This window comes from Rhineura floridana, chromosome 2, assembly GCF_030035675.1.
Source record: "Rhineura floridana isolate rRhiFlo1 chromosome 2, rRhiFlo1.hap2, whole genome shotgun sequence".
NCBI classification, from domain to species: Eukaryota; Metazoa; Chordata; class Lepidosauria; order Squamata; family Rhineuridae; genus Rhineura; species Rhineura floridana.
In genome coordinates, this window is record NC_084481.1 from 91825229 (window position 1) to 91842329 (window position 17101).

The window sequence follows — 17101 nt, forward strand, 5'->3', positions numbered from 1 at the left end:
CACAGGGCTACAATGACCTACCAGAGCAAAACGTACCTGTAGCGTTGCCAGGATTGCTGAGGGACATGCTGCTAGTCACAGCTTCTACAAATATTTCAACCCCAGCTGTTTCCACGGACGCCTCTGTTAAAAGCAAACTTTGTCCCACTGCTAAGTTCTCACTGGAGATGACATGGCTGTCCTCATTTCCTGCATCCACAGGGCCAGGTAGCACCAGTTCCTGGCAAAGCGCATTCATCTTGTCTCCTCTCATAGGCTCTGTTGTTACTGTTCCCGTGCTCATTGCCTTTCACTCCTCAGTGTGGTGTTGCAGCACAACACAAAGCAGGATACAGCTCCTGTTAAAAACATACCAAGAACATGGTACTAATGCCTTCCTGAAGAGAAGCAGCCAAGGATTAAACATAATAAAATGGGTAAGGGGTGCTTTGGTAATGCCCAATATTAATGATGCAGGAGAACTGACAGCCATGTCTGCCTGGTACAAAGCTCAACAGGAGCATGTTTGGCACACAATAGAAAGCTTGAAAATACTCACCGATTTCCTTCCCTGGAGGAATAGGCTAAAACCCAATTTATGCCCAGAAATCACCCACCATAACACTTCAAGACTGAGGAATTAGGACTTTTGGAAGGGTTAAAGCGAAGCAGATATGGATGACCAAGAATGGAAGAGTAAATAAAAGATGAAGTTATGAATCAAGGGTTGAAGACTTTCTTTTACCAGTACTACCAAATTATGGATAGGATACACTGGCTACATAGTACATAATACATAGCAGAGACTCTGGGAGGAAATAGACAACCATGATATCATATAAGGCACAATGTGTGATAAAATATGGTTTATCAGTTGGCAGGATGATGCAGGCAACCAAGCTAACCTGGGCTAAGAAAGCTAATCCCAGGGAAGTCTGGTCATCTGTATGGGCTAAATGTTAAACAAAGATCTAAGTGAGAAGAGCTGTCACCCAGTAAAAGTAAAGTTGTGTGGAACACAGAATATCTGAGAGTCATTTAGATATGCTAACTACTGGATTAGAAACAGGGATAATGAAATCCCGATGAAACTCTGAGTACACCTGGAACAAAAGTGTGAGGTTATCCCCTTGCAGAAAAGAAATTAAAGATGAAAGCAAGTTGATGCTTAATCCTTGGAACCTTAAAGCAGATTGCCGAAGAATTAGAGCTGAAGACACTTTGATAGTTAAGTCTTTATCACTGGGCTTAGGTTATCAAAACAAAATGGGAACCTGATGTTAGATAAGATGGCAATTATGTGGGATATTTACAGCCCACTCCTATGCATGTTTATACTGAAGTGAAGTTACCAGGTATTTTATGAACCTTACTCACAGGGTTAAATGTACATAAAATCACAGCCTTAATGGTTTTGACCTATTTCCACTGGCCAGCACAGCCTACTGTCTTCCACCAGCTCAACTAAATGCATCTCTGTCACTGCAGAATGCCTTCTACATCCCAGAGCCAAACAGGCAGAGAGTTCATATCTAGCAACACAACAACCATGCAGACTTCTCCCTATGCCCAAGATTATATGCAGAATACCAAGCGGCTCTTTTTCATTCTGGCAAATAGAGGAGGATATTGGTATGCTACCTCTTCCTATATGTACAGTATCCAATACTTGAATCAGTTTGAATCATACTTTCCAGAATTATTTCTTTTTCCAAAGCTTGGAGTCAAAATACTTCGGTAACAGTATCATATAAAGCTGAATAATCATTTGACAATGTTTATTCCAGAGAAACCTGGCTCAGAGATCATCAATTATACTGTGGATGAATATCTAATTTCCAGTACTGGAATTGCATTGGGACTCATACATCTTATAGGTCTGAATTAGCTGCCTGTAAGAGCACCCACACAATGAACTATGGGCACACAGTAAAACCCACAAAGATGTTACCTAATCATTTTGGTTTGCATCAGCAGTTAACCATACCCAAGGCTGCTTAGAAGAAAGATTCCAAGCGAAATTAACATAAGTAGCTGCATGTCAGGTATGCAAGTGCCATGTATGTTTGATGATGTTATCATTATTTCTACTATTAATACATTTCCAGGAAAAATCAAGGCTACTGCTCATTTATGACTAAGAGCCCTTTCAGTTTCTGCCAAGCTGTCTCCCACTGTTGTTCCCCAGCAACTGGTATTCAGAAATATTATATCCTCTGATCCTGGGCATACCATACACCAATCATGCCATCATTACATACTGTGGCAGTGAGTACCATAGTTTAACTATGCATTGTATGAGTAAGTACTTTTCTTTGGTATATGCTGAATCTCCCACCTTTCAGCTACACTGGATGATCCTGGGTTCTAATATGAAGGGGGGATGAGAGTTTCTCTCTGTCTATTTTCTTCACATCATGCATCCTTTTATACACTCCTATCACGTCCTCTCTCTTGCATGTTCTGAACAGTTGCCAGAAGGCAATTCCAACTAACTGGGGTTAGCTCTGTGTAAAGAAACTCTGCAGGAATCTAACCACCTGGCTAGGTGGCGAAGTGTGCTTTAAGAAACAAAGCAGAACTTACACACCCAGTTTCCTCTTCTCCTCCGGGTGGGCTTCTTTTGCAATCTTCCAGGCTCCCAGTGCCAGGTGTGAGCCATCTTCACTGGTCTCTGAAGTGTAAGAGAAGGGAATAGAAACCATAGACTTAAAAAGGAAATAATGTATAGAAGTACCTGAGGCAGTAAGCAACTTCAGACTGCTGAAAGGGCTCTCCTTAGTCCTGGGCCCTTCCTCTTCAGGCCATGATCCCCCATTACAGCACATACATACATTAGGGGTGCCCGAGGCTCTCAGAACATCATCGCCTACCACGCCCCTGTAAAATCTCCCTCTAAAATCTTCCCTTTAGAGGCTCCACCCAGGTCAGCTCCCCTCAGGGCACCTCTTGCACTTTCCTCTTTGACTTGCCCACCTTCGGCGACGAAGGCGACCCCCCAGCCCTCCCCAAATAAAAAGGGTCTTCCTTTTACTTCCCACCCCACTTACATTGTCTCGGTCCCCACTCTACACACCATCTCGATGATCCCCGCCCCCGATAAGGAACAGTTACGTTTCTCTTCTCTACCCCTCCAATCTCCCTCCCTCTTTGTACTGTTCAGTCCCCCCTTCCCCCCGACTCCGCAACTCTATGGTAACTGCTTACTGACGGCTTCTGCGGTCTAAGACCAGAGGCGGCACCATAGAGGGAAGGTTCCGGACCGTCTTCCTGTTATGGCCATAACAGCGTTCAAGCCATGGAGGCTTAATAAACTAATCACCTCACAAGCAAAAAACCTCCAGATATTCAAATCCAAGGGCAAATGGTTCGGTTGGCGTTATAACAGAGCAAAAATATAAACAAGTAACGCTCCCTCACACACCATAGAGCGCAGAAAGATCGAAACTTTAGGGCCACATATCCGCACAGGAAATGCGAACGTCTGCCCAACCATCTCCTGCCTGAAGCTGGGAAATATTGCAGAGATAGAAAAAATGAGAGTCATACTTCCGTTTTAGAGCTGAACCTATTTTCCACCCTCATTTCCATTGCAAGTTATATTACGGTTTCATCATAAAGAGGGCAAAGCGGCGGCACTCTGAATTTATAGAGATTGGTGGCAAATAGCGGCTTTCCAGTTTTACCGTTATGTTTATCGGATATTGTGATCTATCTATAGGTCTAAAAGAACGTCAGAGTACGGAAAAACATGTTTCTAGTTAGATCCGAAGAACCATAGAGAAAAGTAATTATAGAGAGACGCTGCACGGAGGTGAGGTGGATGGGGAGGCGATCTTAAGGCATAGAGAACGTGTTTGCTTGCTTAGACCTTGACTGCTTGTGTTCCAGTATATAAGGAAGGTGGAAAAGGACGTAGAGGTTCCCGTTTATACTGTGTTGGCGGTAAAGTGTTGCAAAAGGAAAGGGTAGTGGGTTCAGTTTGTCCTTTTTTTCGAGCTGGGAAATTGAGGCTGCAATCCTGGGAGTACGTTCCCCTGAACTTGGTGGGGCTTAATTCTAATGAGTAGACGTGCATTGGATTGCTCTGTAAAAATGTTTCGCATCCCCAGCGACCCCTTTTAAAGTGTTAAGAAAACTTTTAGAAATCTTTCGAGGTCTAGCCTCGATAGGCAAATATTTTCAGATCAGCATCTAATATTTGGCCTGTGCCTGACTCTCCAAAATACAAAAAGTAATATAATATTTTCAGAAATTTCCCTTCTGTTTCTGAGTTTACTTTCACAAATGCTCTCGAAAGTGAACATCAAAAGTAATAGTTTGGAAAGGGACGATGTGAACAGGCCCAAATATCTTGGGACAGTAGCAATTACTATTCCTCGCGTTGCAGTTACCTGTATGTGCTGCACTGCTGGATGGAGAAAGAAGGAAGCAGAATTTTCAGCTAATTTTCTTACATTTGTGGGAACCCCGAAAAGAACTCTTTGGTTGATTTCTGGAGCTTGAACTAAAAACAGATTTCTGGAGGGATCTTGCTCACTATTGTCTATGCTGATAGGCAAAGGCTCCCCAGGGTTTGAGACGGAGTCTTTCCCAACTCTGTCTGCAGATGCTGGGATTGAACCTGGGACCTTCTGCATGCAAGGCAAATGTTCTACCACTGAGCTATAGTCCTTCCCTAGATTTCATACACACTGCTCAAAGCAAGCTGAAGAATCTCATTTTCTTTACACAAGCAAGCTACGTTAGTGACAGTCTCACTTTGAAATCCTTCACATCACTATAGAGAGGGAAGCTGATTTTATGAGTATGTATGCATAGTTACTTGTATCCCAGCTTCATAAATGGGAGGGCTCTGGTTGGGCATTGGTCTTGTTTTGCCAAAATGAGGTAGCATGGAAGGGGCTGTTGATTAATAGATCTCTTCTTCTGGGTTGAGCAAATAGACAGCCAAGACATTTGCCACCCATGACTTCATAATTTGTATACTTTTTCTTTTCCTGTCTAGGTGTTAAGATATTTAGGAGAAATGCCACTGGGAGTGGCTCTTTAGCACTGGAGTTGTTTCCTCAGCTCACCCACAAGAATGCCCTTTTCTGACTTTGTCTTAGCCCTCAAAGACAATCCATACTTTGGGGCAGGCTTTGGCCTAGTGGGTGTAGGTACGGCCTTGGCCCTGGCCCGCAAGGGGGCACAGTTTGGCATGGTGGCATTCAGGCGGCATTGCATGATCACTCTAGAGGTGCCAAGCAAGGACAAGAGTTACCACTGGCTGCTGAGCTGGATCTCTCACCATGCCAAGCATACCCAGCACCTGAGTGTGGAGACTTCTTACCTGCAGCATGAGAGTGGTCGTGTCAGTACCAAATTTGACTTTATCCCCAGCCCTGGAAACCATTTCATTTGGTAAGAGAGGTCATGGAGTGTCTTTGAGAAGGGTAAAAGTATTGCAAGGCTAAGAAGGAAGTAATGGCAGAAGGAGCAAGTGGGCGTGCAGGAATTTATTGTTGTAGCTCACAAATGCTTGTAGTGGCACAAAGACGGGGCTCCATGTGCAAGACCAACAGAATACAGAACAGTTACTTAAATGTCTGTATTGAATAACTATTATTAAGAAGCAGGAAAGGACAGAATTAGAAGGATAGTATCATGTTAAAATTATAACAGCTTGGAGAAGGGTAATGATGTAGAATTGTTGCAGTTACAACTTACAAAAAGATCAGACATGAGCACAATGACACTCAGGAGAGAACACAGGCAAAAGAAGTGTGCTTTTGGGCATGCATAGTGAATAGCTGTATATTGTACAAAAGAAATCTGAATAAGCTGAACATCAAAGGATAATTGGTATGCCACTGATTTTCGACAGGCTCACCATCTATTACTTATTTCATCAACTGTGTTATTTCTGAATTGTCATGTTTGGAAACATTGGAAGTTGCCTTATACTGAGTCAGACCACTGATCCATCAAGCTCAGTATTGTTTATATTGACTGGCAGCAGCTCTCAAGTTTCAGACAATCCCATTTCTACCTGGAGATGCTGGGGATTGAATCTAGGATTTTTTGCATACAAGGCCTGTGCTCTACCACTGAGTTACAATTCTTTCCATATTTCTGCTTATATGTGTTACTAAGGCTGAAGTCCTATGCCCACATACTTAGGAGTAATTCCCTTTGAACGCCATGCGACTTACTACCAAGTGAGTAAGCAGAGAGTGGTACTCAGAGTAGATTCAGTGAAGTTAATAGACATAACTAACTTAGGTTCATTCATTTCAGTGGGTCTACTCTGAATTGGAGTGAATACAACCTATAGGATCAGACAAAAAAAATTTTTTTGCTTGCCCTGCATGGTTTAATTTGGCCCTGTGTGCTACCTGCTTCAGACTTAATATGGGTCAGTCTGTTAGTTGACTGGGGCTACAGCGAAAGTTTTACAGTATTCTGTTTGATTAGTTTGACAGCCGCCTGCCTTTTTGCATTCTTCTGCTTTTTAATAATTCAATAATTTTGATTTTTTACTATTCTGAATCTAATGTTGTTAGCTGCTGTGAACTCTTTTTAAAAATGGTGGCATGTAAATGGTTTAAATAAAAAAATACAGATGTTCATGGTAAGATCTGGTTTAAGTGATCTTTGTGTCTGCCCTAGTCTTTACAGTACCGTGATTCTAAATTATTCCTTAATTGTCCTGTGACTTCTCCAGTATGTCTGAAGCATCAGATACTGGTGCTTTTGTAGATGGAATTGTCTGGAACACTGGCAAGTCTGGACCATTTTACCAGTGGCCACTCTTGAATGAGGCTGCATTCCTTTCACTAGAGTTTCTCATGCTTGTGTATTGGGAGAGGACATGAAAGGCTATTGCTTGAATTACTCTCAGTGGCCATTGCCCATCCTTTTTCTGTGTGCCACCAAGGAGCGTGGATAAATACTGTAGGTGGCCTTTACTGGGTTGCAGACTAATGTCTGTGCACTGGCATATAATATTGTTCCAGAAGAGGTATAAGCATGGAGAAGTTAGCCTAGGTAGCTTAATAACATTGCATCTCAGGTTGTCCAGTTGTCTCCCCTCCTGTGCTTCCTGCTCAGATGTTCCTTTCTCTGCTACCAGGTATAAAAGGAAGTGGATCCGCATAGAACGGAACCGGGAGAAACAAATGATTGATCTGCACACAGGCACTCCCTGGGAGTCCGTTACCTTCACAGCAGTTGGCAGCAACCGAGAGATTTTCTTCAACATCCTGCAGGAAGGTACAGTAGCACTCGCTTCTTGTAGTGCCACTAGGGATAGATGGATCAGTTTGTTTCTGTGCCATGTCAGTTTCACATGTTTAGGTTTACCAACCCATTCTATCCTGTTTCTGCATCAATCAGCAATTTTTTAAAAGTCTATATAGGAATTTGAATCTAAATGTTTATTTATTTATTAAAATTATATCCCACCCTTCCTTCCAGAAGGGTGTGTGTGTGTGGGGGGGTGTTTCATGCTTTTGGTATTTTTGAGCTGAATACTGTATCATAAAATTCAGAGAAGTGCAAAATCCGAAGGATGTTCCGATTTGCACCTTAGTCCAGGAGATGCAAATTAGGCCACTTTGCATCAGAACTCACAGAAATCAAATTCCTCAAACATCCCTAACTAGAGCTTTGGGGCAAAAATGAAAAACCAAAGAACCTGGGGCTCTCCAAATCTGTAGATTCTCTTTGGTAATGCTTCCATACCCCCTTGGTATATCTTAATGGACAGATTTTTCCCTCTTCCTCCTTCCTGTCTGTGTCCAAATACACAGTCATCTTTTTTACAGCCTTGCTCCTTTCTCTCTAGCCAAGGAATTGGCTCTGAGGCAGCAAGAAGGAAAGACGGTCATGTACACAGCCATGGGGACTGAATGGCGACCATTTGGCTTCCCAAGACGTCGGCGTCCACTCACCTCTGTGGTGCTTGAGGAAGGAGTGTCAGAGAGAATTGTACAGGATGTAAAAGAGTTCATTGGTAATCCAAAGTGGTACATTGACCGAGGTGAGTTTGTTTTTCAGGGGCTGATACTCAGATACCCTCATACCCTGCACTTTGCCTTTATCAGCTAGATCAGGGCATGAGTAATGGCAAGTATGGAGCCAACATATCCCATTCATCAACCAAGATGTTCATTCTCAATACCCTGTGCTATTGCACCCAAGGGCATCTCTGAAGCTGTGTAAGTGCCTGTCATTTCCCACCTGTTTGCTCTTTTTCCTTGATTTGGGGTTCCTATAACTGTGTTGATGCTCTTCAGTTCTTAGATATCGGTACCAAGCCTGTTCTAACCTCAGTGCTGTCTGTATTGCAACCATTGCAGTCCCAGTCCTTGAGAATTGGGAATCATCCCTTGATTTCCCACTAGGGAGACTGTTCTAGTCTCTGCACAACCATGTACTGGTAAACATCAGCATTTACCAGATTTCTGACATTTGTGACAATGTTTTATATCAAGTCTTTGCCAAGTTGATTAAAGCAGTGCTCTCGTTCAAGATGTCCCTTAACTTTAAGACTCTTAAATGAGGATGACAGGGAATGGGATACTCTGTTTTGACTTGTACATTTCTTTCACAGCATCTGGAACTGACCACTATTGGAGACTTGGGCTCAAGGCATCATTGGCTATTAAAAGGAATTCTTGTAGTATTCTAGGGTGTAGTGATAGTGGCTTAGATTCTTTAGGACGCTGGGACAAGCTGAGTTTGCTGCCTTTTGACTAGCTCCTTTGTCTGTAGGAATCCCCTATCGGAGAGGATACCTGCTGTATGGGCCCCCAGGTTGTGGAAAGAGCAGTTTCATGTGAGTACCATGTCTTCAGCATTCCTCCCAAGATTTTTTTCCCAAAGCACTCAGCCCCCACCCCATGTGAGTTCACATTTTGCACATGCTTGAGAAAGCAGTGTACCAATGTGTAACTGGAAGGAGAAATGTCTGTTGTTGTTGCAGTGAATGCATGTTGGTGGGCTTAAAAACAGCACTGTTTTCCCAGTCATAATCTAAAACTTGCTCCAGGCTATGATTCCTACAATTGAAATGTTAATGTGTCTCAGACAATTGAACCTATTCTTGTCCAAGGCTGTTTGTCCCTAGATGTAGAGAACCATAGAAATGCAGAGCTGGAAATGGATCTGAAGAGCATTTCTTCCAATCCACTACACTGTGTTAGAGTTTGCTACAATTAATATTCCTCCTAATGGAGGAATATTACCTTGTCTCAGATTGCTTTGTCTCAGAAGCAGACAGTATAAGGTTGCTATGGATGGCGTGTCAGAGATAATGTAGTTCAGAGTTCAGTCATATCCAGAAAGCAGAATCAGTGGAGTTGTGATATTACAGAGAAAATGGGGGAGGAGGGAATGTAACCCTTTTAAGAACCACTGGGACCTAAATAAAATGATTTAGATCACTAGGATCTGGCCCTAAATAAAGTGATTATATTAGGCTGGGGTTGAGGACTCTGTGATCTTCCACATGTTGGTGGACTACAACTCCCCAAAACCCTGGCTGTTTGTTGGCCATGCTGACTGGGGCTGATGGGAGTTGAAGTCCAACAACATTTAGAAGGCCAAAGATCCTCCACCCTTGTTGCTCCACTCTCCAGAGGCCTCTATTTCTCCCTCACTCCCTCATTGTTAACCCTCATTCTTTCTGCCATTGCCTTCTGTCCATCTCTTTTGCCTTGTATTGGATCCTTTTTCTTCCCCTGCTCTGCAACCAAACTGAAACAAAGGCACACTCTATTCCTCAGATGTCTGTGATCCAAAGTGTTGAGACTGTAGAAGTTGGATATGGATGTGCTTTCTGAGGCTCCCTCTCTGGGTACCTTGAGTAGCTTCCTGTTATCCAGGGCAGGAAACACTTCCCTCCCACTTAGCCTGGTTTCTTTGCACAAGGTATTTGTTTGTTTTTACCTCAGTGGAAACTTGTTCTCTGCCTATCACAGCACAGCTCTGGCTGGAGAACTGCAATACAGCATCTGTCTCCTGAGCCTGAGCGACCGCAGCCTCTCTGACGATCGACTCAACCACCTGCTGAGCGTAGCCCCTCAACAGAGCATCATCCTTCTGGAAGACATAGACGCCGCTTTTGTCAGTCAAGACCTTGCTGCTGAAAGTGAGTGACAGGCAAAGGCTCCTTCCTACTCTGCAGTTCCACGCTGCACTTTTCTGCCTCCTCAGCCTGAGTCTGGCCCATGTGTTTATCACCGCTGTGTGGAGATATCCCAGTGAAATGCTACTCTGGAGGAACTTTCCCTAGCTAGTTACTCCATCAAAATGGTGGGCATGGAACCCAAACAGCAGCCACTAAATGGTGCCAGTGTATCTTCTGTCTCCCAGCTGCGCCTTGTGGTGGGATTCAGGTTAATGCCTTGGTGGTTATGAGGATAGGTCAATGGCTCAGGACACCAGTTTCTTTTAGAACTCCTCTTCTCCTATGAACCCAAGTGCCCCCTCTGAGGTTCGGAGGGTAGTGACAAGGAAGAGTTGTTGTTCCCCCACTTGTGGAACTCGCCAGTGGAGTCAGCCTGGCACCACCATTAACACCCTTTTAGCACCAGGTAAAAACTTATCTCTTCTCCCATTCACTTGACAGATGGTAATGATTTTCTGGATATGTTTTGCTGCCAAACTTTTTTTTTGCTGTTGTTTTACTAGGTCTGTTCTATAGATGTTTGTAGTTTCTATTGTAACTGTAGGCTTTAATGCTGGTCTGCGACACTTATTCCAAATCAGCTACCCATAAATAAGGAAAGATGCAAAACAAGCCAGGACCTTTTGGACAAGCCTTTGGTTTTTGTGCTGTGGGAGAGAAGCCCCGTCAGGGATCCTAGAAGTGCTTCTTTCTGTCAGTATATATTTGATGTAGAGCCTTGGGTGATCATCTTCCTGCTTTATGTTGACTTCCATTTTGCCACCAGGGGGCATGATTTTCTGCAGCCTCTCAAGATCCACACTATCTTCCCATTTTGACAGCATTGCAGTTTCCTGCAAGCCGTTGTACACCAGGCAGGGAACATAAAGCTGATACTAATACTACAACATGACAGTTATAGTGGCATCATAGCCTTTCCCCCTGCGAGGTTATTCATTTAGGCAGAATCTGGGCAGCCCTTGATTGTGTCTGTACTTATATTGTTGGTCCTATTTTACCTACTCTGAGCTGTCTCTTGTGCTGCTGTGTTTCCCTTCAGACCCCACTGCATATCAAGGCATGGGACGCCTTACCTTCAGCGGCCTTCTCAACGCACTGGATGGCGTAGCTTCCTCCGAAGCAAGGATCGTATTTATGACCACCAATCATGCAGACAGGTCAGAAGTGTTCTGCAAGAAATGGGGGCAGGCCGAGAGATTGTTGGCTGCAAAAGACCACCTTTTGTTTGGGAAAGACAATCTAAGGACACCCAGCTAAAGTGGCTGTTGCTAGGCTGAAGCTTCCAGTGTTGTAACTAGTTTGGGATTCTGTTTCTCCAGCAGCTAAATGAAAATTACAGTAACAGAAGTGGTGGGTGAAGAGGAGACAAGGCAGCAACAATTGCCAGTCCGACAGAGCCCCTTGCCAGGGCCGGCTCCAGACATGCTGGGGCCCTTGGGCACCATCTTGCCCCGAGCCCCAGTAAGTGCGCGCACACACACACACATGCGTGCACTTGCGCCTACCTGTCTCTCACAGAGAGGGAGTGTCTGCCGCTCTCTCGTTTGCTGGCTCTGTCTCTCCTGTCTTTTACAGCTGGGCGGGCTGCTATACACATGCATCGCTGCCATCAGTCAAGATGGCGCCGGAGGCTTCAGCCCCTTAGGGAAACCTCTGCTGCCATCTTGGTTAATGGCAGTCCTGCACACGCAGCCCACGCACCCTCAAAAGATAGGAGAGTTGGGTGGGCGGAAGCAGGGCCGTGGAGTCGGAGTCGTGGAGTTGGAAGCAATTTTGGGTGGAGTCGGAGTTGGACAGTAGAAAAATAGAGAAGTTGGAGTTGGAGTCGAACGTTTGGCGTACCGACTCCACAGCCCTGGGCGGAAGAAGCTCCCTCTCTGCGATCTGCTGCAGCTACTCTGCTGCAGATCGCGCAAAAGGAGCACTACTCCTCCCCCATCCTATTGAGAGGCCCCTCAGGGGTCTCTGTGGCTCCAGGGGCCCTCAGTCAGGACCCAACCTGGCCACCCTTTGGGACTGGCCCTGCCCCTAGCAATTCCTTCTCCAATCACAACATGGCTCCTAGTGATGTCTCACATTAGCTGTGCATTGAAGAGACCAGTCTACATATGGCAAGAGCATTAATACCAGGACTTCACTCAACCCATTCCACATACAGTGCCCAAACACACCACCTAGCTACAAGTTCCAAGGCTGCCCTGAGGCAGATGTTTGAATCCCTTAGCAGCCCAACCGCAGCCAGACACAGGATAGTCATTTTGCCAGAGAAACAGACACATGCTTGCACGCACGCACGTGCACACACACACACGTTCAATGGTAAGTCAGCCAGCTCCAGAACGCAGTATCTTGGATGAAGCCTATAAATCAGGAGTGGGGAACCTTTGACCCTTCAGATGTTGCCGAACTACAACTCCCATGATCCTAGCAAGCATGGCCAGTGACCAAGGATGATGGTATTCCCTACATCTGCTGTAGAACCCATCAGCAACAGGCCCCCTCAATCCAAAGGGTTCGGTTCCCTCAGCGGGACCAAGGATTCTTCACAGACAGTGCTGTTAACACTGTATGCAACATATATCTACATTGGTGTTTTTAGTTGATGGGGGGGAACAAGCTTTTTGAAAGGAGAAGGCAGGGAGCTACTTGGTGAAAGAAGAATAGAAGCTACAATGGCAAGCTCACATTAGGACTGGAGGAGAATTTGTCAGCATTTTCAAGTGACCCAATCTAATTTGTACCTCCCAGGCTAATACACAGATCGGAACATAATAGTGCTTCAGATTCCGCACTTCTCCAAATGTTATGATACAGTTCTTGGCTCCCCAAATCTACCAAAATGCATTAAAAATGGTGTATTTTAGGATAAAATGCTTTTAGAAATGCATACACTGAGGTAACTATGTATTTTATGATGAAAATCACAGATATTAATGCAGAAATATATGGGGGGACTTACAATTCAACCCATGCAAAACTGACATGGACCCAAAATAGACTGATTTGTCCATGCCTAGCTCACTCATGGCAACTCCAGGTAGCTCAGTAGAAAAGGGGACTGCAGTGCGTAACAGAAGAGAGCAGTTTTGAGTCCCACCCCGGGATGTGGAATAGCATTCTTTACAGGGCAAAGTCTACCTTTTGGGAGATCAGCTGGTAACTGTTTTAAAAATAAAAGGGGGGAAGGCAGCAGGTATACAGCCCACACCTCATGTACCCACATATCTATAGGAGAAGACTGAAGGAGTTAATGATAAGGCCTATATAGTCTCCCAGCAGCCTGGCCTGTGACATATCTCCTTCCACAAGCGTGAGACAGTGCCAGCCATGTAGCCTGGCACGGACGTTCATATAGCTGTAGCAGGGTGGAAAAGCAAAGGCTCAGCAGACAGGGTCAAGCCAGCTGAAACTAAATTCAGTAAGGGCAAGGATAATGCTTGTCAGCAGGTGACCTAGGGTATTATGTGTATCTTGGGATTGGAAGGGTCTGTCAATTTCAGTTCTCTCTGTTTCTAATTTTTCCAGTCTTAAATTCAATTCTCCACATTTTTGCAGCTATTTGTATTTTTTTTTTAAAAAAATCCTTATGAAAATTCTTTAGTCTTTTATTATTGTGAACTTCTAATGAACACGTTTTTGTATGTACTTTTGACCAATGTACACATTTTTGCAAGCAATTTCTCATCATATAATGCATTTTATGTTATTTCCTGTCATATATTCATTTTATGCATACTTCTAGAGGCTGAGCATGTGGCTTGGTCCTTGTCGCCATTCCTGGTTCCATGCAAGCTCCTAAGATTGTGGGAGAGGATGGGTAACTTGTCAGAGAAGCAGGACATGTGTGTAGAGAAAGAGCAGCAGGATACAGATGCAGTTATTTCAAGCCTACTTGAGACCTTACATTCCTTAGAGATCAGCTCAAAGGAAATAAAGGGAAGGGAAGGTTTCTCTAGCCCTGTTTCCCCTTGACGTTTCAGAGAGAACAGCGGGGTGATGTCACATGTGATAGGAGTCCTGTGCCTTGAGAAGAACTGTATTTCCTATCTGAGCATGTGCTGAGCCATATTAGCCTTCTCTTCATTCCTTGCAGGCTGGATCCAGCCCTGGTTCGCCCTGGACGGGTAGATCTGAAGCAGTATGTGGGACACTGCTCACAATGGCAGCTTGGGCGCATGTTCCAGAGGTTCTATCCAGCCCAGTCGGCAGCTGCAGCTGAGCAGTTTGCTAAACAGGCCCTGTCTGCCTCTGATCAGATCAGTGCTGCACAAGTTCAAGGCCATTTCATGCTATACAAGGCAGATCCAGACGGAGCCATTAAGAATGTGCAGACTCTTATATCCTGACACTGAGCACACACTGAGGAAACTTTGGATATGGCGTTCCTCAGGAGAGGGTTGTTGCGTGCATGGACTGTTTACACAGGACTTCCTAACCTTGAGAATGATGCTGTCCGTACATCTACCCTAGCAAGGTTGTCTTTTTGTAAACAAAATAAAGAGTAAACCAAAGTAACTTTTCCTACACATCTCTTGATAACAAATAAACATGAAGTGTAGACTTCCACCTCCACCCCACCTCATCCCATACGAGCTACTGTTAACATAGCTTCATCTGAGGAGATGCACACACACATGCAAAATGAGCTACTCTGGAGCACATCATTCACTTTCAAGCAGCTCACAGCATCAAGAAGTATCAGAGCTAGAGAGAAAATGCATGCAAGGTGACTTTGTGATGTACGTCTCTTCTTGTGGTGGTGGTGGTGATAATGATGATCTCCTAGTTACTCTGTGGCACAGCCATGGCAGATTCCACACCAAAGCTCCAATCCAGTTGCTGCCAAAAGCAACCAATGTCAGAGAAAGGGGGTGTGGTACAGTGGCAAGAGCAGCCAGCCCTGTAACATATTCCCTCCATAGACATAGGCACTTGATTGCACTTCTAAGAGACGGACTGGTTTCATTGTACCCCTTAAAGATGCAGTCTCCCTGCCAGCCTTAGAGGTGAAGTTAAAGGCTTTTTGTAAGGAGGCAGGAAGGCAATGCTGCTGTGATTCACAGGCTTCCATTGACTGCCCACTGGGTACAATTCACTTGCCCTTTCTAATGCAGCCAAGGGTGGTAAACTGCTTCTCCCACTCTTGCTATCCGGAACACCAAAAACAAATTCCTTTGATGGGCCATACCTTCACTACAAAAAAAAATGCTCTGGTGTTAATCATTGCTATGCTATGGGACAATGACAGTTGTTGTGTGGGTTCTTTGTCAGGAATCTCTTGTGGAACTCTTGGGTGGATGCCATCTGGACCCAGTGATTTGTCCATTTTTAACTTGTGAATAAGGCCTAGTACTTTATCACCACTATTTGTCTCAGTTCCCTCCCTGAAAAAGTTAGTTCAGGCCTCTGCCTTACATCTTCAGGAATGAAGACTAGGGCTGTGCACAGACCCTCGCCCATCTGTCCCATGGCTTCAATTTGAAGCGGGGGCATCAGGCTGACCGCCCTGGGTCAACCCAGGGGCCATTCACCCCAGCTCAGAGCCACTCTTGAATAAGATCAGGGTGTGGGGCTCATGTCTGATTAGGGTAAAAAAAAAATCTAATTAAACATATGGTGAAACGGGAAGGAGATATTGCATCTTCTTCCCACACCCCAACCAAGATCAGGGTCCATTTATCTTGTGTGATGTTGTTTTGCAAAGGGCTTCCTGCAGCAAAGTCTCTTATAAAGCAGCACCCACACCTCTGGCGGTTTGCTGCCTCTGATCATCAGGCACGAAGGAGAGCCATTGCTGCCTCTTCTTCCTGCCTGATGCCCCACCCCCTGACAGCCCTGGGTTTTCCTGGGTCATGGAATAAAACCTGTAGTGATCTCTGGCTGTCAGAACCTGACTCGACTGTGGCCCAAAAATGTCCAAATAGGCCTGATTTGGCTTGGGGCTCAGCTGAATCTCGTGCACAGCCCTCATGAAGACAATGCAAAGAATTCATTCAGTTTCTCTGCAACCTCTTTTAGTATTCTTTTGACTCTCTTGTCATGCAAAGATCCAACCACCTTTCTAGCCAGTTGCCTGCGTCTAATTTATTTAAGACCAACAATTAAAAAATTATTTAATGTTTTTACAATATGCTCCTCTCTTTGAATTCTTTTCTTTTTGAATTTAAATGCTCCTTGAGTCTTCAGCTACATGGTGTGCCACGTCTCCGAACTTGAGATGCATCTGCCAGGATGAGTAATCTATTACAGAATGGAGGACCTCCATTCTCCTTCCCCAAGGGAACTCCTGGGGCTCTGGGAATTTTTTCCAATGCTAAAAGCCTGCAGACCACCTCTTGCCCTTGTACATAGCCACCTACAACTTTCCAACAACTTCCATCTCCCTTTTTACTTCAGATCTCTGCATTTGCTATATGCAACTTTACCCACTGGCATCTTTTAAAACTGTTGGGAGTAAAACACCAACACATGTTACAAGTGACCTGAGCCGAGGGGGTGGGGTGGCACAGAAAGGCAATCTATTTTTCTTCTGCTGATTCTTCTAAAGCAGCCTTTCCCAACCAGTGTGCCTCCAGATGTTGTTGGACCACAATTCCCATCTTTCCTGACCATTGGCAATGCTGGCTGAGGCTGATGGGAGTTGTGGTCCAACAACATCTGGAGGCACACTGGTTGGGAAAGGCTGTTCTAAAGGCTTTGCTCCTCTTCCTCCTTTCTCCCAATTTTTGTTTGGTTAGTTAGAAATGGTAAGATTTTACCTCTTTGTAGTAATAAACCTTCAGTTTCTTTATTTTTCCAACTACCAGGTTTAACAGGCTATTTATTTCTGCACTCTGCAACACACAGACAGACACACACCAAAAAACAAAAGCAGACATGGCTAACCTTTACAGTTCTGAGGGCCACACCACCACTTTCCAAGCCCTATGGGGGCTGCATGCCAGT

At 44.7% G+C, this 17101-nt stretch overlaps 2 protein-coding genes across 16 annotated transcripts in view; one reads left to right on the forward strand and one right to left on the reverse strand.

The window, feature by feature from the left end:
* ZNF142 (zinc finger protein 142) overlaps positions 1-3511 on the reverse strand; it is a 20862-nt gene extending 17351 nt beyond the window's left edge. For 2 of the 7 annotated variants that reach the window (XM_061609305.1, XM_061609299.1), the window contains exons 1-3: positions 3030-3117; positions 2566-2653; positions 37-338 (exon numbers count right to left, since the gene is read on the reverse strand). In XM_061609305.1, the coding sequence (XP_061465289.1) occupies positions 37-283 (247 nt within the window). In that variant the 5' untranslated portion in view covers positions 284-338; positions 2566-2653; positions 3030-3117. The other 5 variants (XM_061609300.1, XM_061609303.1, XM_061609302.1 and 2 more) reach the window with 5 other exon arrangements.
* On the forward strand, positions 3454-16153 carry LOC133376687 (mitochondrial chaperone BCS1). Of its 9 annotated transcripts, none has more exons than XM_061609307.1 (8): positions 3454-3793; positions 4988-5385; positions 7097-7236; positions 7811-8005; positions 8740-8803; positions 9948-10117; positions 11196-11313; positions 14250-16150. In XM_061609307.1, exons 2-8 carry the CDS (start codon positions 5066-5068, stop codon positions 14500-14502), a joined length of 1260 nt encoding a protein of 419 aa, XP_061465291.1. In that variant the 5' UTR covers positions 3454-3793; positions 4988-5065; the 3' UTR covers positions 14503-16150. The 9 variants fall into 9 exon arrangements, with proteins under 9 accessions (XP_061465291.1, XP_061465294.1, XP_061465290.1 ...); XM_061609306.1 differs by lacking the exon at positions 3454-3793 and adding an exon at positions 3804-3924; XM_061609308.1 differs by lacking the exon at positions 3454-3793 and adding an exon at positions 3941-4025.
* Positions 16154-17101: the final 948 nt, after the last annotated feature.

What these genes read in the sequence shown, in the direction of transcription:
- LOC133376687 (XM_061609307.1), top strand. Translation starts at nt 5,066, where the DNA reads ATGCCCTTTTCTGACTTTGTCTTAGCCCTCAAAGACAATCCATACTTT. An exon ending in AAAGTGGTACATTGACCGAG is followed by an intron (nt 8,006 to 8,739) that starts GTGAGTTTGTTT and finishes CTTTGTCTGTAG; the next exon opens with GAATCCCCTATCGGAGAGGA. An exon ending in TCAAGACCTTGCTGCTGAAA is followed by an intron (nt 10,118 to 11,195) that starts GTGAGTGACAGG and finishes GTTTCCCTTCAG; the next exon opens with ACCCCACTGCATATCAAGGC.